Below are 12,611 nucleotides of genomic sequence, written 5' to 3' on the forward strand. Positions count from 1 at the left end.
TCTCTCTCTCTCTCTCTCTCTCTCTCTCTCTATCTATCTATCTATACTTTACTCTACTCTCTCAATCCCTCCGGAGTCTATGATTTCGATTTTTATGAAACTTTCGCCAGTTTGTCGACGAGTCTTGATAACAATTGCCCCGAATTGCACAATGTTGCTCCTACGACATCAGCGCTCAATATTACATAATTGCATTATAATCTGAGGAGATTATACGCGGGCCGCGTAATTACGGAAAAATTTCGCGCGGATCGCATCGCGGAGGGCATCGCCAATTGGCCGGATTGATGAAAAGCTATCGACTCAATATTAATTCTCCGATTGAGCCGCGTAAAAAGCTACCGGGCGCTTTTATAGCCGCGCGGAAAAGCAGGTCAGGGATTTGCGATTTAATACTATCGGACAATTTTCCCGTTATTTGCTCAATACGACTGTTATCGTAATTTTTAATTCGCCCACCGCCGATTGGATCACGCTTTTAATGACTCCATGTGTAGGTGGAATAGCGCACAGTGCGTGATGCATTTTAATCGAAACATTACATATTGAATTTTAACAGAGTACACGAGTAAATCGAGTTTCATACACACCAAATATCTTTAATTTCTTTTTTCTCTTTTTTTGTTTCTAGAACTTGTTATGTCAGCTATCCTAAAATTCTATGCTATTGCGTCACCACTTTGGAAAATTATATTATATCGGAAATGTTTGAAATACTGACGTTTGTCTGAGAGCGAATTCATTCAGATTAAAGTGGACCATTAAACGTTTAAAATTGCCGCACAAAGGACCGTTGACCGTCGTGCGATCGATATCGAGATCGCTGCTGAATCTCAAGCGTTCGACCGACCGCGTTTACAGAACGGCCGAGGCAGCACGTCAAACTGACACCGATGCTGAGCGTGATGATCGGCGTGGTGACGGCTCTCATCATCGTCGCGGTTATAGTGATGGTCGTTTTACGGATTCAGCACACGCATGTGGACGAGCAAAACAAGTCGCAGATGGAGGATCACGCGAAGCAAACGAAAGCTGTTCCCATACAGAGGGAGCTGAGATTCCGCGAGGGGTGCAGCCTGCTCGCGGACGAGAAGCACCCCAGCAGTCCGTTCAGGAAGCTGGACACCAGCGGCGATCTGAGCGAGAGCGACGAGAAAAATCCGGACATCATTCCGCAGCAGATTACGGGTTTGTACATAGACACAAGTGATCCTCGCCCAGGTGCCGGTTGCGCTTCCGTTATTAACCGCGGCGAGAAGTTACAATGATAGACGAGAAATCGACGGAGGAGCGAACCCGAAATTGTCACGATGAAAATTATCGCTGTGGAAGTTCTCGCGATGAAGATAGTAACATGATAAAATTAATACGACGAGAAGTGGGGAGTTTCTTCCCACGTCTTCCCGAGTATCACGAATATTGCGGTAATAAGAGGAAGAAGCGCGAGCACGTAAGATTTATATTGTACAGGTATCTCGCGCGAGTATCTCCGACAGCACGTACGTTGGTATGTGTTTTATTCGGGGAGAAGAAGTGAAAGAAACCTCTCGCCGATAAAGCTCCTTTACTACTCCGCGCGCTCCTTCGCGCTTTCGTTTGTCAATTCTTTCTTTTCTCTACTTTTTTTCACTTCCCTTCTCTCGTACCCTTTTTCGAAACGCACATTCGTAAAACTCCCGCGGCGTTTTTCCGCTCGTAAAATTCTCGCGAAATTTTTCCGCAGGAGACGAACCGTCGGAATACTTACGGAAGAGACGCTTGGTGTCAACGATCGAGACGTCACCCTCGAGAAGTCTCTTGGAACACTCGACGGTGACTTCCATCAGCGGACACAGCAGTTACGTCGGTTACTGCACGATTCGCAACGGCATGCCGCTGCACGAGTTCTCGAACTTGTCAACAAAGCACAAAAGCGTAAGTTCCGTCACTGACTAAGTAATGCAAACACCTCACAAATATTCCCGCGGCTGTTTAACAAAGTAACATAATAACTTGAGAATATTGGTATGCCGAAAGCTGGGAGCTCGGGCCTTTTCGTGAGTTTCAGAGTTATGTCGAGCAATTGAGAGAGAGAGAGAGAGAGAGAGAGAGAGAGAGAGAGAGAGAGAGAGAGAGAGAGAGAGAGAGAGAGAGAGAGAGAGAGAGAGATCGATGCGAAATGCGCGATTAATTCAGAGCACAATCGATCGTAACACCCTTTTTGTCGAAAGGGGAACGTCTAAGAGAATATATTTCTGTTAGCTTGCGAAACTTACCGGCTCAGTTTACAAGTCCGATTCGATTTTTAATAAACGACGTCGCGTAGTGCAATAAACACAAAACTCCGAGTCGAAATTTTAGTTCCACGTCGGTCCTACAAATTCTGCCGAACTCGAAGGATCAATGAAGAATCTCGAAATATTGTTCAAGCTTTATTATTTCACCTGCATGTCAGATACTCTCTTTGCTGCCGTTTTCTCCGCTGTTGAGTGTTAAAAAAAGACTCTCAGAATTATTTAATATTCAATTATTTCGTTATTTTTGCAGTTGATCTTCATTCGCAATTTCAGTCAGCGATATATCAATTATATAATTTACTAAACTATATAAATGGAATATATGTGATGTGAGATTAGTAAGTATTAAATAATCAAATAAAGATGGGAGGAAATGGTTACAAAAATAACACTTTAATCTCGTCTCTTCCTAATATTATTATTGTTTTTTGGCTTTGGAAGATTTGATGAGATTCGAAGCTCTGAAAAGAGCTGATTGAAAGCTGTAAAAGGAAAAATAATGGTTATATGTCCAATAATGCTCCGAATATGTGTGTGTATGTTTGCAAATGGAATTTATGTTTGGATTCATCGTGCAATAACAAGACTAAACAGAAATGAAAAAAAAAAAAATATCGGCAGATGCAAACAAAATTGTACTCGCGGTCCGAAAAGCATCATCAAACGCAAATATCAACACTTGCGATTCACATTGCATCTCCAAGGCCGGTATTCATAGTTGTTAATTATTTAAAATCATTGCTTGATGACATTATTACAGATTTATTTACTCCCTAGTATATACATAATGTTGCGAAATATGGGTCATTTAACTCAATATTTCTTGCGTAAAACAATATAACATGTACAGATACACAGATTGACGAATAATCGAAAATTCGTGAAGCCAAAATTACTTGTCAAATCACGACGGACTATGAACGTCGGCCCAAATTTCGACTCGGGTAAAAAGCTCCCGTTAAGAACGGAAATTCGCTTATATAATAACGAATGATTTGACACATCTCGAAATGTATGATGCGTCGCCGTCTGCACCGTCACATTCTGCATCCTTTATTCCGGACCAGCATGACACTGACACTGACACTCGCGCGAGATATGATTCAACCGGAGACACACACGTTAATTATAACTCGATACCGACGAGGAGTCCGATGAAAGCAGTTGACAAGCCGGCGAAATATTTTAGTCAATCGACGGGAGTCCCTGTACATCGACACGCGTGCTACACGTAGATATGCCTGCCGCTCGTCGACTCGCAGGACGTGACAGAAATATTCTCAAGGATGTACGAGAGCAATTCGACTTCCGTCAAGGTTCGGATTACTTTATTTGTCGCGATCGCCAGCAGCCGACGACTCGGGCGAGAGAGGAGATGTGCTTGCACTTCTTGCCCATTATTTTGATATTTCCACGCGACGTATACTTTCCCGCGTCGCCGAGTGTCGCGTGTTACGCAACGCTCATATTTCGATTTCGACGACATATTTCGTCGACTCTTGAAACGTTTAATCGGACTCTCTCGGCGACGTCGCGTTAATTAACGCGCGTTTTTTTTTTTTTTGCCCCGATCGAATCGTATTCAGACGGGTGTCAGTGTCACGAGCTATAGGGAGCGTCATGACGGTGCAGTCAGGAGCAGGATGTTGTATCGGGAAGCCAGGATGAGGGATGCAGGACGCGAGCAGCGATACATCATACATTTCCAGATGCATCAAACGGCACAGTCGTACCGTGACACCAATAAATAATAGACATATATTTCATGCATATTTCCATGCGTATTTCCAACGCCAAAAATAAATAATGTAGGCATCAGAAAGGAGTGAAATTTGTTATTTTGCTGACCCATTAATTACATTCGCCCATTAGTCTTTGTTAAATTATTTAATATCTGCTCATTATACATATTCTATCTGCAGTTAATTCGTTCGATTAATTCATTGCTCGTAGAAATTGGAAAATAAAAATCGAATGCAAACACAGAATATTGAGATAGTCGGTTAATAAATATTTCTGAGATAGGACATTTTTTTTACGCAGAACATTTCGCCATTTGTCGCATTGAAGTAAAACGATATATCCTGTAAAATCCTCCTCTGCTCCTCCAAGGTTGACGGATTTTGCAGGATCAAGTTGAGAACAATACCGGTAATATCTCGCTGCTCGAACACTGACGAAGAATCATGAATGATAGAACAGCAATTACTCGGTTGATGAAGAATCGATTTCCATGAGAGAGATGCAATAGAATCGAGTCCGAGCGAGAAAGATCGAGCCGTATTTTTTGACCGATTCGATATAATTACTTCACGCTTTTCGTACAATCGTATCGTCGAGCATCGACGGCCGTTCGTTTGCTCGTTTGTTCGTTAATAGACCAGCCACGGTAACCAGTGACGGACGAAAGGTCAAAAGGTGACGCGTTACAGTTTCAGCCGATGGTGGGCGACGTGTACGAGAGCGGCATTTGCACCCTGCCGAGGCAGCACTGGCCCAGCCAGAGCGTCCAGTCGATGTCGATGTCGATGAGTCCTCCGATGTTGTACGCCGGCCTGGGCGTTGTCAGCAGGACCTGCCCGAGCGGCACGTTACTGACGAAGGACTGCGGCGAGGCGAGGGTGCCCGGCCAATGCTGCCCGGTGCAGTCGCAGAAAGACGGGACGATAAGCACGCCGGTGGTGATGGCCAAGCGGGAGAGCTCCGTGTGACCCTACACCCACCACGGGGCCTGCACCGTGTGCAGCGTGAGCGAACTGCTATGAGCGACCCTTGTCGATCGCGAGATAGCCGCGAGTCCCGAACGACACGATGGTCTGAAGGACAATTGAGAGGTCTCCGGAGGACGCGCGACGACTAGGGAACGTCTCTCGCGCGTAGAATTGCGATTTTTCTTTCTTCTCGGAGAGAGCTTTTCAACGCCGAGAGAAACGTCCGGGATAGATTAAGAAGACGCGTCGTTTGGAGGGGAGGCAGGACATGATCGAAGGAAGTTCGAAAGACCTGAGTGTTTGTTAACGATTTCGATGATTGAGACTGGTGACGGAAGGAGGAGACGTATCCCTTCGGTAGCCCGAGATGAAGTCCTCGGGAGGGAATCGGGACGTCCGGCGTGTCGTTCGGGACGCTTGGAACGCGCGTGAGCCGGTTCGAGTCGGACGGATTTTACGTTCCTCCAATCGTCAGGATTCGCGTCTCTCTGTTGAATCAAGTGCCCTTTTCACACCGAAGGACGACGAACAGCCCCGACCGGTTCTCCTCGCCGGCTTTTCTCGCGTCAGCGCCGTTAGCTCTTCGCGACCGGACCCCCCGGTGGAGCCTCGCGACGGAGCCGTGTGGTAAAGAAAAAAAGAGAGAGAGAGTGTATATGTGTGTGAGTTTTACGATGTATGCGTGTGCGAGCGCGAGTTTGCCGTACTTGTACATACCTCGAGACGCAGAAGATATTTTGTACGAGACACGTATATATATATATATATATGTATATATATATATATATATATACATATACATATATATATATATACATATACATATATATATATATATACACACATATATATATATATATATATTAATGGTTCATTCCCACTTTTACTATGACATAACACTGTACAATTTGTCTAGTCGATGTAAGTATAAATATGTATATGCGTTAAGTTGTCGTTGGGGGAGGCGCTGCCAGAAGGCCAGAATAACGTACACTGAACTGGGGGATGATGATAATCGTCGCCGCGTCACACCGCGTTGTGCCGCGCCGTGCCGTGAGCGCAGTGTAATTATTTATATAACGTTGACAACGCGTAAATAGGAACGGCAAACGATGAGACGGTGCTCTCTCGCGCAGGGCCGACGACGGGAAAGAGAGGGGGGAGAGAGAGAGAGAGAGAGAGAGAGAGAGAGAGAGAGAGGGGGAGAGAGAGAGAGAGAGAGAGAGAGAGAAAGAGAGAGAGAAAACACGGAAGAATCAAGTTGTGTCAGAGACATATCGTTTGTATCTCCATCCGTGGGAAATCGAGTCGTGGGCGACGAAGATCACGAGGTCGAAGTAACGAGGCGACGAAGGAGAGGGTGCATGTGTATATGTGTGTATGTGTGTGTGTGTGTGTGTGTGTATGTGAGAGAGAGAGGGAAGGGAATAGGTAAAAATCCCCTATCGTTGTCGTCACAGTCTACAGTATTCTGGATTACAACGTAAGATTAAGTATCTCTTGTACAATGTATAAAGTAACGACTTCCTTCGAAGTAAATGTACCGAGTACGATGAACGTTGTTTTTCAAAGTCTTGATCTTACTCTAGAGAGAGAGAGAGAGAGAAAGAGAGAGAGAGAGAGAGAGAGAGAGAGAGAGAGAGAGAGAGAGAGAGCGACAGAGAGGACGGCCGATCAGGGTGTTCCTCGAAACGTATGTGATGCGTAATCGCGATAGCACTTCTAATTACTGCCTGTTTCGACGCTTTGTGAATCTCGTTGGTACTTCATTCGGAGGTTACCGCTCCTAGCCTCTCTTTGTACTATATAGCTTTAAAAGGGTCGTCGAAGGGCGCCTCGTCATATCCTCCGTACAGTACAGGGATAATATCGTCGTCGTCGTCGTTGTCGTTGTCACCGTTGTTGTCGTCGTCGACGGCGGCTGGCGGCAGTGGCGATGGAGACGGCGCGGTTCTCCTCCCTCCTGGCTGCTGGCCGATCCGCGAGAGAGGTAAGGTGGAACTTGAATGTATAGCTTCCCTCTCGATATCGAGGTGTCAACTGCTGGCCGGTACATTTAACGTGTAATTACACATACGTGCGAGACGTGCGTCCAATCTCTCACCCGTTTACGAGGGACGATAATCTGTGTTTTTTCGCTCCGACTCGCGCGCCGGTTGATTTTCGTGTGTGAGACTGCGCTCTCCAGGACACGCGACTGCAAGGATTTTGCGTGAGGAATAGAGCGTGCTTCATCCGATACGGCTGAGCGCGCATAATGTGAAAGGGAAAAAGGGAGGGAGGGAGGGAGAGAGAGAGAGAGAGAGAAAGAGAGAGAGAGAGAGAGAGAGAGGTAAAAAGAGAATCATATTTTTACGCTCGCGCGTGTTACAGCCCGTTTTTCTGTTCTTTCGCCGTTATGTTACAACGCGATGTGAAGCGACAGTCTATCGACTTATTCGAACAAATACGGGGTAGAAACTCGTGGCAAAATTGTCCTTTGATTTTCACTGAAAGATCCGGCCATTTCTCTCCGGCGTCCCTGTCGTTAAACACACCCCGGACGTCTTTACCTCTGTTAGCAAATATAATCATTAAATGGAGCTCACTTTGATCTTGTTACACCCTCCTCCCTCTCTCTCTCTCTCTCTATCTTTCTCTTCGACGCGCAGATGCTGCCAAAGTCAAAGTTTCGCCGAAGTGGCGCGTATATTTGCCTATCAAACGTGCGTATATCAAACGAAAACTTTGCGTAAATTGACCAATAGACGGAATTTAGCTTGCAAGTTTGCAGTCGTTGCACCGTCACAGTTTGTTATGCGCGAATATGCCAAAGGAGAGAAAGAGAGGTGGGAAGAGAGACGGGTCTTGCACACGAACGCGAAGCGTACGCGAGTCCGCGTTTTCGCGCCTTTTCCGAGGGAAACGACGGACAATTGTGGATACTTAGCGAATTATTCGATGTTTAAAGAACGTAGAAAACGATGAATCGCGCGCATTTTTACGAGCCATAATGTGTCCCAAGGAGATTTCTAGGCGGATACAAATTGTTTCCTCGATCACTAGGCGTTACGTTACGTCATCCACGCGAGATCTGACTTATCGAAGGGAGAGATGAACCACATTGATCGTTATTATTATTATTATTCTAATTATTATCATTGCCATTAATGGAATTGATGTCGGACGCAGATTGTATCGTGTGTACTGCTGTCGAGGAGAATTTCTAGCGATCCTGGAAAAAAACCGGCTCACGAATTCCCCGCTCCTCCCGCCCGCCCCCCTTGTTATAACTTTTGCACGCATAGAGAGAGACTGTAAGCGTACGCGGTAAGGAGCGCTGCGACAATGAAGGTCCCACTGAGATCCGACGAAAGAGCGAAAGAGAGCGAGAGAGAGAGAGAGAGGGGGGGGGGGAAGGAAAAGAAAAAGAAAGCGAGAAAGTTAGAAACGCCACGAGAAAAACAAATCGTACAATAAATAAAAACAACAAACCCGGACTTCAAACTGCCAAAGTTTCTATTCTTCGTTCGCGCGATCGTTCCGCTCAAAACACGTGCGTGCATGTGCGCGCGCGCGCGCGCGCACTGTGCAGCTATCGTGGTAACTTTTAATAACAAAAAACGAAAAACACATCTTTTCTAACGGCGCGTTTCGACAGCGACTGCGCGTTACATTCGCGACACCGAGGAGGACGATTTACGTTCGACGGCGAGAAACTCGCTCGTTACTTCGCGCGAGATGCCCCGATTGTTCTTCCACCCCAACGATCCGGGGGCAACCGTCAATCTCGCCGAAGCGTGTCTACTCGTTGTTCAGATGACACTCCAATTGCGCAAACGAAATCATCCGATGGCCCCGCTCGTCGAACACGTCGGCCGGCATGAGACTGCACGGCGGTGGCCAGACGTTGTTATCTGCGAGGAAGTAATATCGAGACGAGTTTATGCCTGCCGAGCGACACCGGAGGATCGCCGAGCGGAATCCGAGCGGATTCCTCGTTCGCGAGTAACCGTCGCGCGCGCATTACTGCCCTGTGTGTTGTAATAAGTAACGATCGGACCTGACCAGCCGCCGCTTGCGCGAGACAGCATTGAAGTTTGTATATGTACTTAGTTTAGAACTGTCTCCGACACACAAGTCTCATGTACCCTCCCCATACCAGAACGTTTTTTTGATATTGTAAATATTCTGAAATAAATAATCGTTTTTATTCACGCGACGAATGTTTACTGCAACCCCCGACCCGGTCGTGGCATCAACGGTCGGAGAAAGGCTGCTGAAGTTCAGTCGTGAGTCTCGCTTCTCAGCGTGCACTCGTGAAAAGTGAGAACTTTCCAACTTGAAAGCGTTTGAGAGTTTTCGTCTTTCAAGAGTTCATGCTGAAGGAAAAGAGCCGTAGACGGACCTCTTGGTCCGTCAATGATAATTAACCACTTCAGGAAATGACTCTTTGAAGGAGTAGCGATACATATACATAGCTTAATTCTACATTGAATTTTCTTTTTTTCTTTGCTTGAGTCAAACGCGTCGGCAAGTGTAGCAAATATTACTGCGGAATAAATATTCAGCAGAAATTCCGCGAGAAGAAGAGGAATTTCGTCGCGGTTGGCAGATGTTACTTAAAAGTGAAACCATTTTCGGATTTTACTGAATTTATCCCCGAAGAGGTTCAATTTATCACTGATACCCGATATCGAAGCCCAACGATCATTTATCGATTGCGACAAAAATAATCCCGAGCGAAATGAATTAACACGCAATATGATTACATCTCTTACCGTCCCAAAACTCGCTCGGCGACATGTCCGAGTACATTCGTAAGCGATCCTCGACGGTCTCGAGAACGGGCGACTCCACCTGTAAGAGGAACTCGAGGACCGTGCTCTCCGGCAGGTATTGCGCCGCCTTGCCGCCCAAGCCGTGCAACGCGGCCCGAACATCGATCGACTGTAAAATCGAATGAAACCGAAATCAAGCGACGGAGGGACTCTTACGCGTGATTCTCTTGACCTCGGATCGAGAATCCATCGGAAAGGGATTCCTCGAAGCTTCGTATGACGATAGTTTATAATCCTCCAGATTCCCTCGTGATTCTGGACGGTTTCACGAACCTTCTCGCGCACGCTGTTCGCTATGAACTCGCATAACGTGTACACCTTAGTCAAGCAGTTCGAGACTTGTTTCTGAATGTGCTCCAAAGTGTAGCCTTCCAACGTTCCCAGCAACGTGGGTGGTATCGTGTATACGTGAAGCCACTCGCTGAAGAATCTCTGGAAACGCAATTTAATTATGCACAATTATCCCGCATAACATACATCGCGTCGGGTTACTGACTTGATGAACGTGATGGTACGAAGGCAGGGGAATCGCTCTCCCGAATTTACATTCATCGTCCTCCGTGGCGTACATGAGCTCGTAATGCTTGTAAATAATATCCTCCCACGCCTGTTTCTCGAGAATGTCAATTTCAGAGTCGCGATATTCGCACTTCGTAAAATGAACGATCGAGTACCGTAATCGTGAGAAAAAAGGAAAATAACGGCACGAAGTTCTCAGTCTAGTAATATTTGTAGAGGACGGAACTAATAATTCATTGTAAGATTTAATTCAAGTGCGAAGAATACTGAAATACCTCCAACACGTGAACGTAATACGTCGGATAAACGAGGAATAATCCTGTGACGGGCATGTCGTCGTAATCCGCGCGTAGGTCGTGTATAATATCCTCCATTCTCTGTAAAACGCAATAATACAGAAATCGCGCAAAGAGAAGATTGACTTTTTAATGGCGACCAACAGGCGAGAGAATTCGGATATTATCGCGTCAAGGCACTTTGTACTCCCAACAGGAAATTATTCCCTCCCATATCGTCGAAACCACCGCGGTTGAATTCTCGCGATTACCCTTGGCATTGCTTGAGATTTATGATGAATCCTTCGCAGGGGTTGCGTTTCATTTATGGCCGCAAAAGTTTACGTGAAAGTACGGACTCGTGTGACTTACGATGTAACACCCACCTTCGACAAAACTTCGTAAGCTCCGTGGTATTCGCCGAAGTAAACGACTCGCGTAACGTAAGTTTTCTGAAAAAGAAATGGGGAAACACGACGCGCGGTGTATACTCGTTAGAATCTGAAGGAATAGACTTGAACGGACGAGCCGAAGTTTTAAGTTTCTCTCTCTAACGTGTTACGTTCTCTTTGCGCATTTCGCAAAGTTTGCATCGTACGCTCCCCAGCAAACACAATATTACATGTAACGTGCATGTTAGTTATATAACAGTTATATTGTTGAGTAGGAAATTACAACTAACATGCACGTTACATGTAATATTGTGTTTGCTGGGTCCCGTCGAGACAGAATCGATGTAACGATTTTATCCTACGAATAATTCCCCCGCAAAATCTTTCGTCGCGTCACCCGTCAGATTCCACCTCCGAAGAAACGTGTAACGTCCGCGATAAACTTCCAATTAGCACTATCGAATTCCACTTAACATACCATTTAACATTTCAACGGTACTTACACGACCCGCGGCGCGGAGATTGCGCCGCACCACGTCCAGCAGACTTTCTCTCGTCGATTCGGCTATGAGATTCATCATCGTCTCCTGAAATTTCGATTATGTTCTATACACATTTACGCGCGTTACTTTCGGCCTTCGCACACCGGAAATTTGCTGTCTGTGCGAGAGCAGAAAATCCGCGCGTCTGTAATACCCTCGTGGCAGCGTGCTCTTCGCGAGGCAGCTCAAGCGATCTGAATACATCGAGGGAATTGTTCTTCGACGTGAATGTCGCGATTTGAGAGCCGTAACACGCAACCCCACCGTCGTTATTTCATCGTAAATCTCATCGATGTATCGTAATCACACAGTAAAAAAAATAACACGTGTGTCCAGTCGGAGACTATTCGTATCCGTTTCACTCCACTTTTATATTTGCGTATTGTACATGATTTTTACATTATGTTACAATTTCTATTTGATTTACAGTGATTTGCAGTTGTAAAAAAATGAACATACCAACATAGATTCGTCGAGCGAAACGTTTTATTTTCATGTTCCTATCTGGTATCTGGGATTTCACCCGGAAAAAAAGAATCCCGGAAAAAAAGAATCGTGATAACGTCAGGCTAATAATTCGTAAAAACGCACTGCACGCGCATGTAGCTGTGCTGTCGCATGAAAGACAATCGTTACGCACACGGTACTCACGTAAACGGTAATAATAATAAACATCGAGCGAAAAAGTCGAGCGGCATTGATCGGGCCTCCGAAAAATGCCTGCCAAAAAATACTATTCGAAAGCGACGGAATCATCGCGAAAATTTCTCTGCGCTGTGCGAGAAAAATCTTATCTTAAAACGTCAATAAAAGAATACAAAAAGAAAAAATAAAGTAAGTATTACGCCGAAAACAGCAATTATCACAATGCGCTTATCGATGTGTGACGTCCGACGAATCGCGTCACGGAGAATCAGACAGCACTGAGATTGATCTTCCGTGTTGATTCCGCGACAAACGGCGCATCGAAACGCGTTGCACGCGCGTTACATCGCGAATTCCGCGTTACGTCGGAATCGGATCTACATCTGCGCGCGTGTGCGATACCGCGAATATCGCGCACGAATAATACTTAA

General features: G+C 45.8%; 2 protein-coding genes across 3 annotated transcripts in view; one reads left to right on the forward strand and one right to left on the reverse strand.

Moving 5' to 3' along the window:
• The window catches only part of LOC105192346 (neural cell adhesion molecule 1), a 234,846-nt gene extending 229,112 nt beyond the window's left edge, over nucleotides 1-5,734 (forward strand). Inside the window, exons 12-14 of one of the 2 annotated variants that reach the window (XM_025301626.1) lie at nucleotides 862-1,188; nucleotides 1,724-1,914; nucleotides 4,709-5,734. In XM_025301626.1, the coding sequence (XP_025157411.1) occupies nucleotides 862-1,188; nucleotides 1,724-1,914; nucleotides 4,709-4,987 (797 nt within the window). In that variant the 3' untranslated portion in view covers nucleotides 4,988-5,734. The remainder of the gene's footprint in view (nucleotides 1-861; nucleotides 1,189-1,723; nucleotides 1,915-4,708) is intronic. The other variant, XM_025301628.1, reaches the window with a different exon arrangement.
• A 3,965-nt stretch (nucleotides 5,735-9,699) lies between these two features.
• On the reverse strand, nucleotides 9,700-11,069 carry LOC105192347 (uncharacterized). The gene is given in 4 exon segments (XM_083287592.1): nucleotides 9,700-9,927; nucleotides 9,930-10,260; nucleotides 10,304-10,414; nucleotides 10,602-11,069. Coding segments are annotated over 4 exon segments (750 nt in total). The 5' UTR covers nucleotides 10,701-11,069; the 3' UTR covers nucleotides 9,700-9,718.
• Between the last annotated feature and the right edge of the window lie 1,542 nt (nucleotides 11,070-12,611).

This window comes from Harpegnathos saltator, unplaced genomic scaffold (assembly GCF_003227715.2).
Source record: "Harpegnathos saltator strain DR-91 unplaced genomic scaffold, Hsal_v8.6 scaffold434, whole genome shotgun sequence".
In the NCBI taxonomy this organism is placed as follows: domain Eukaryota; kingdom Metazoa; phylum Arthropoda; class Insecta; order Hymenoptera; family Formicidae; genus Harpegnathos; species Harpegnathos saltator.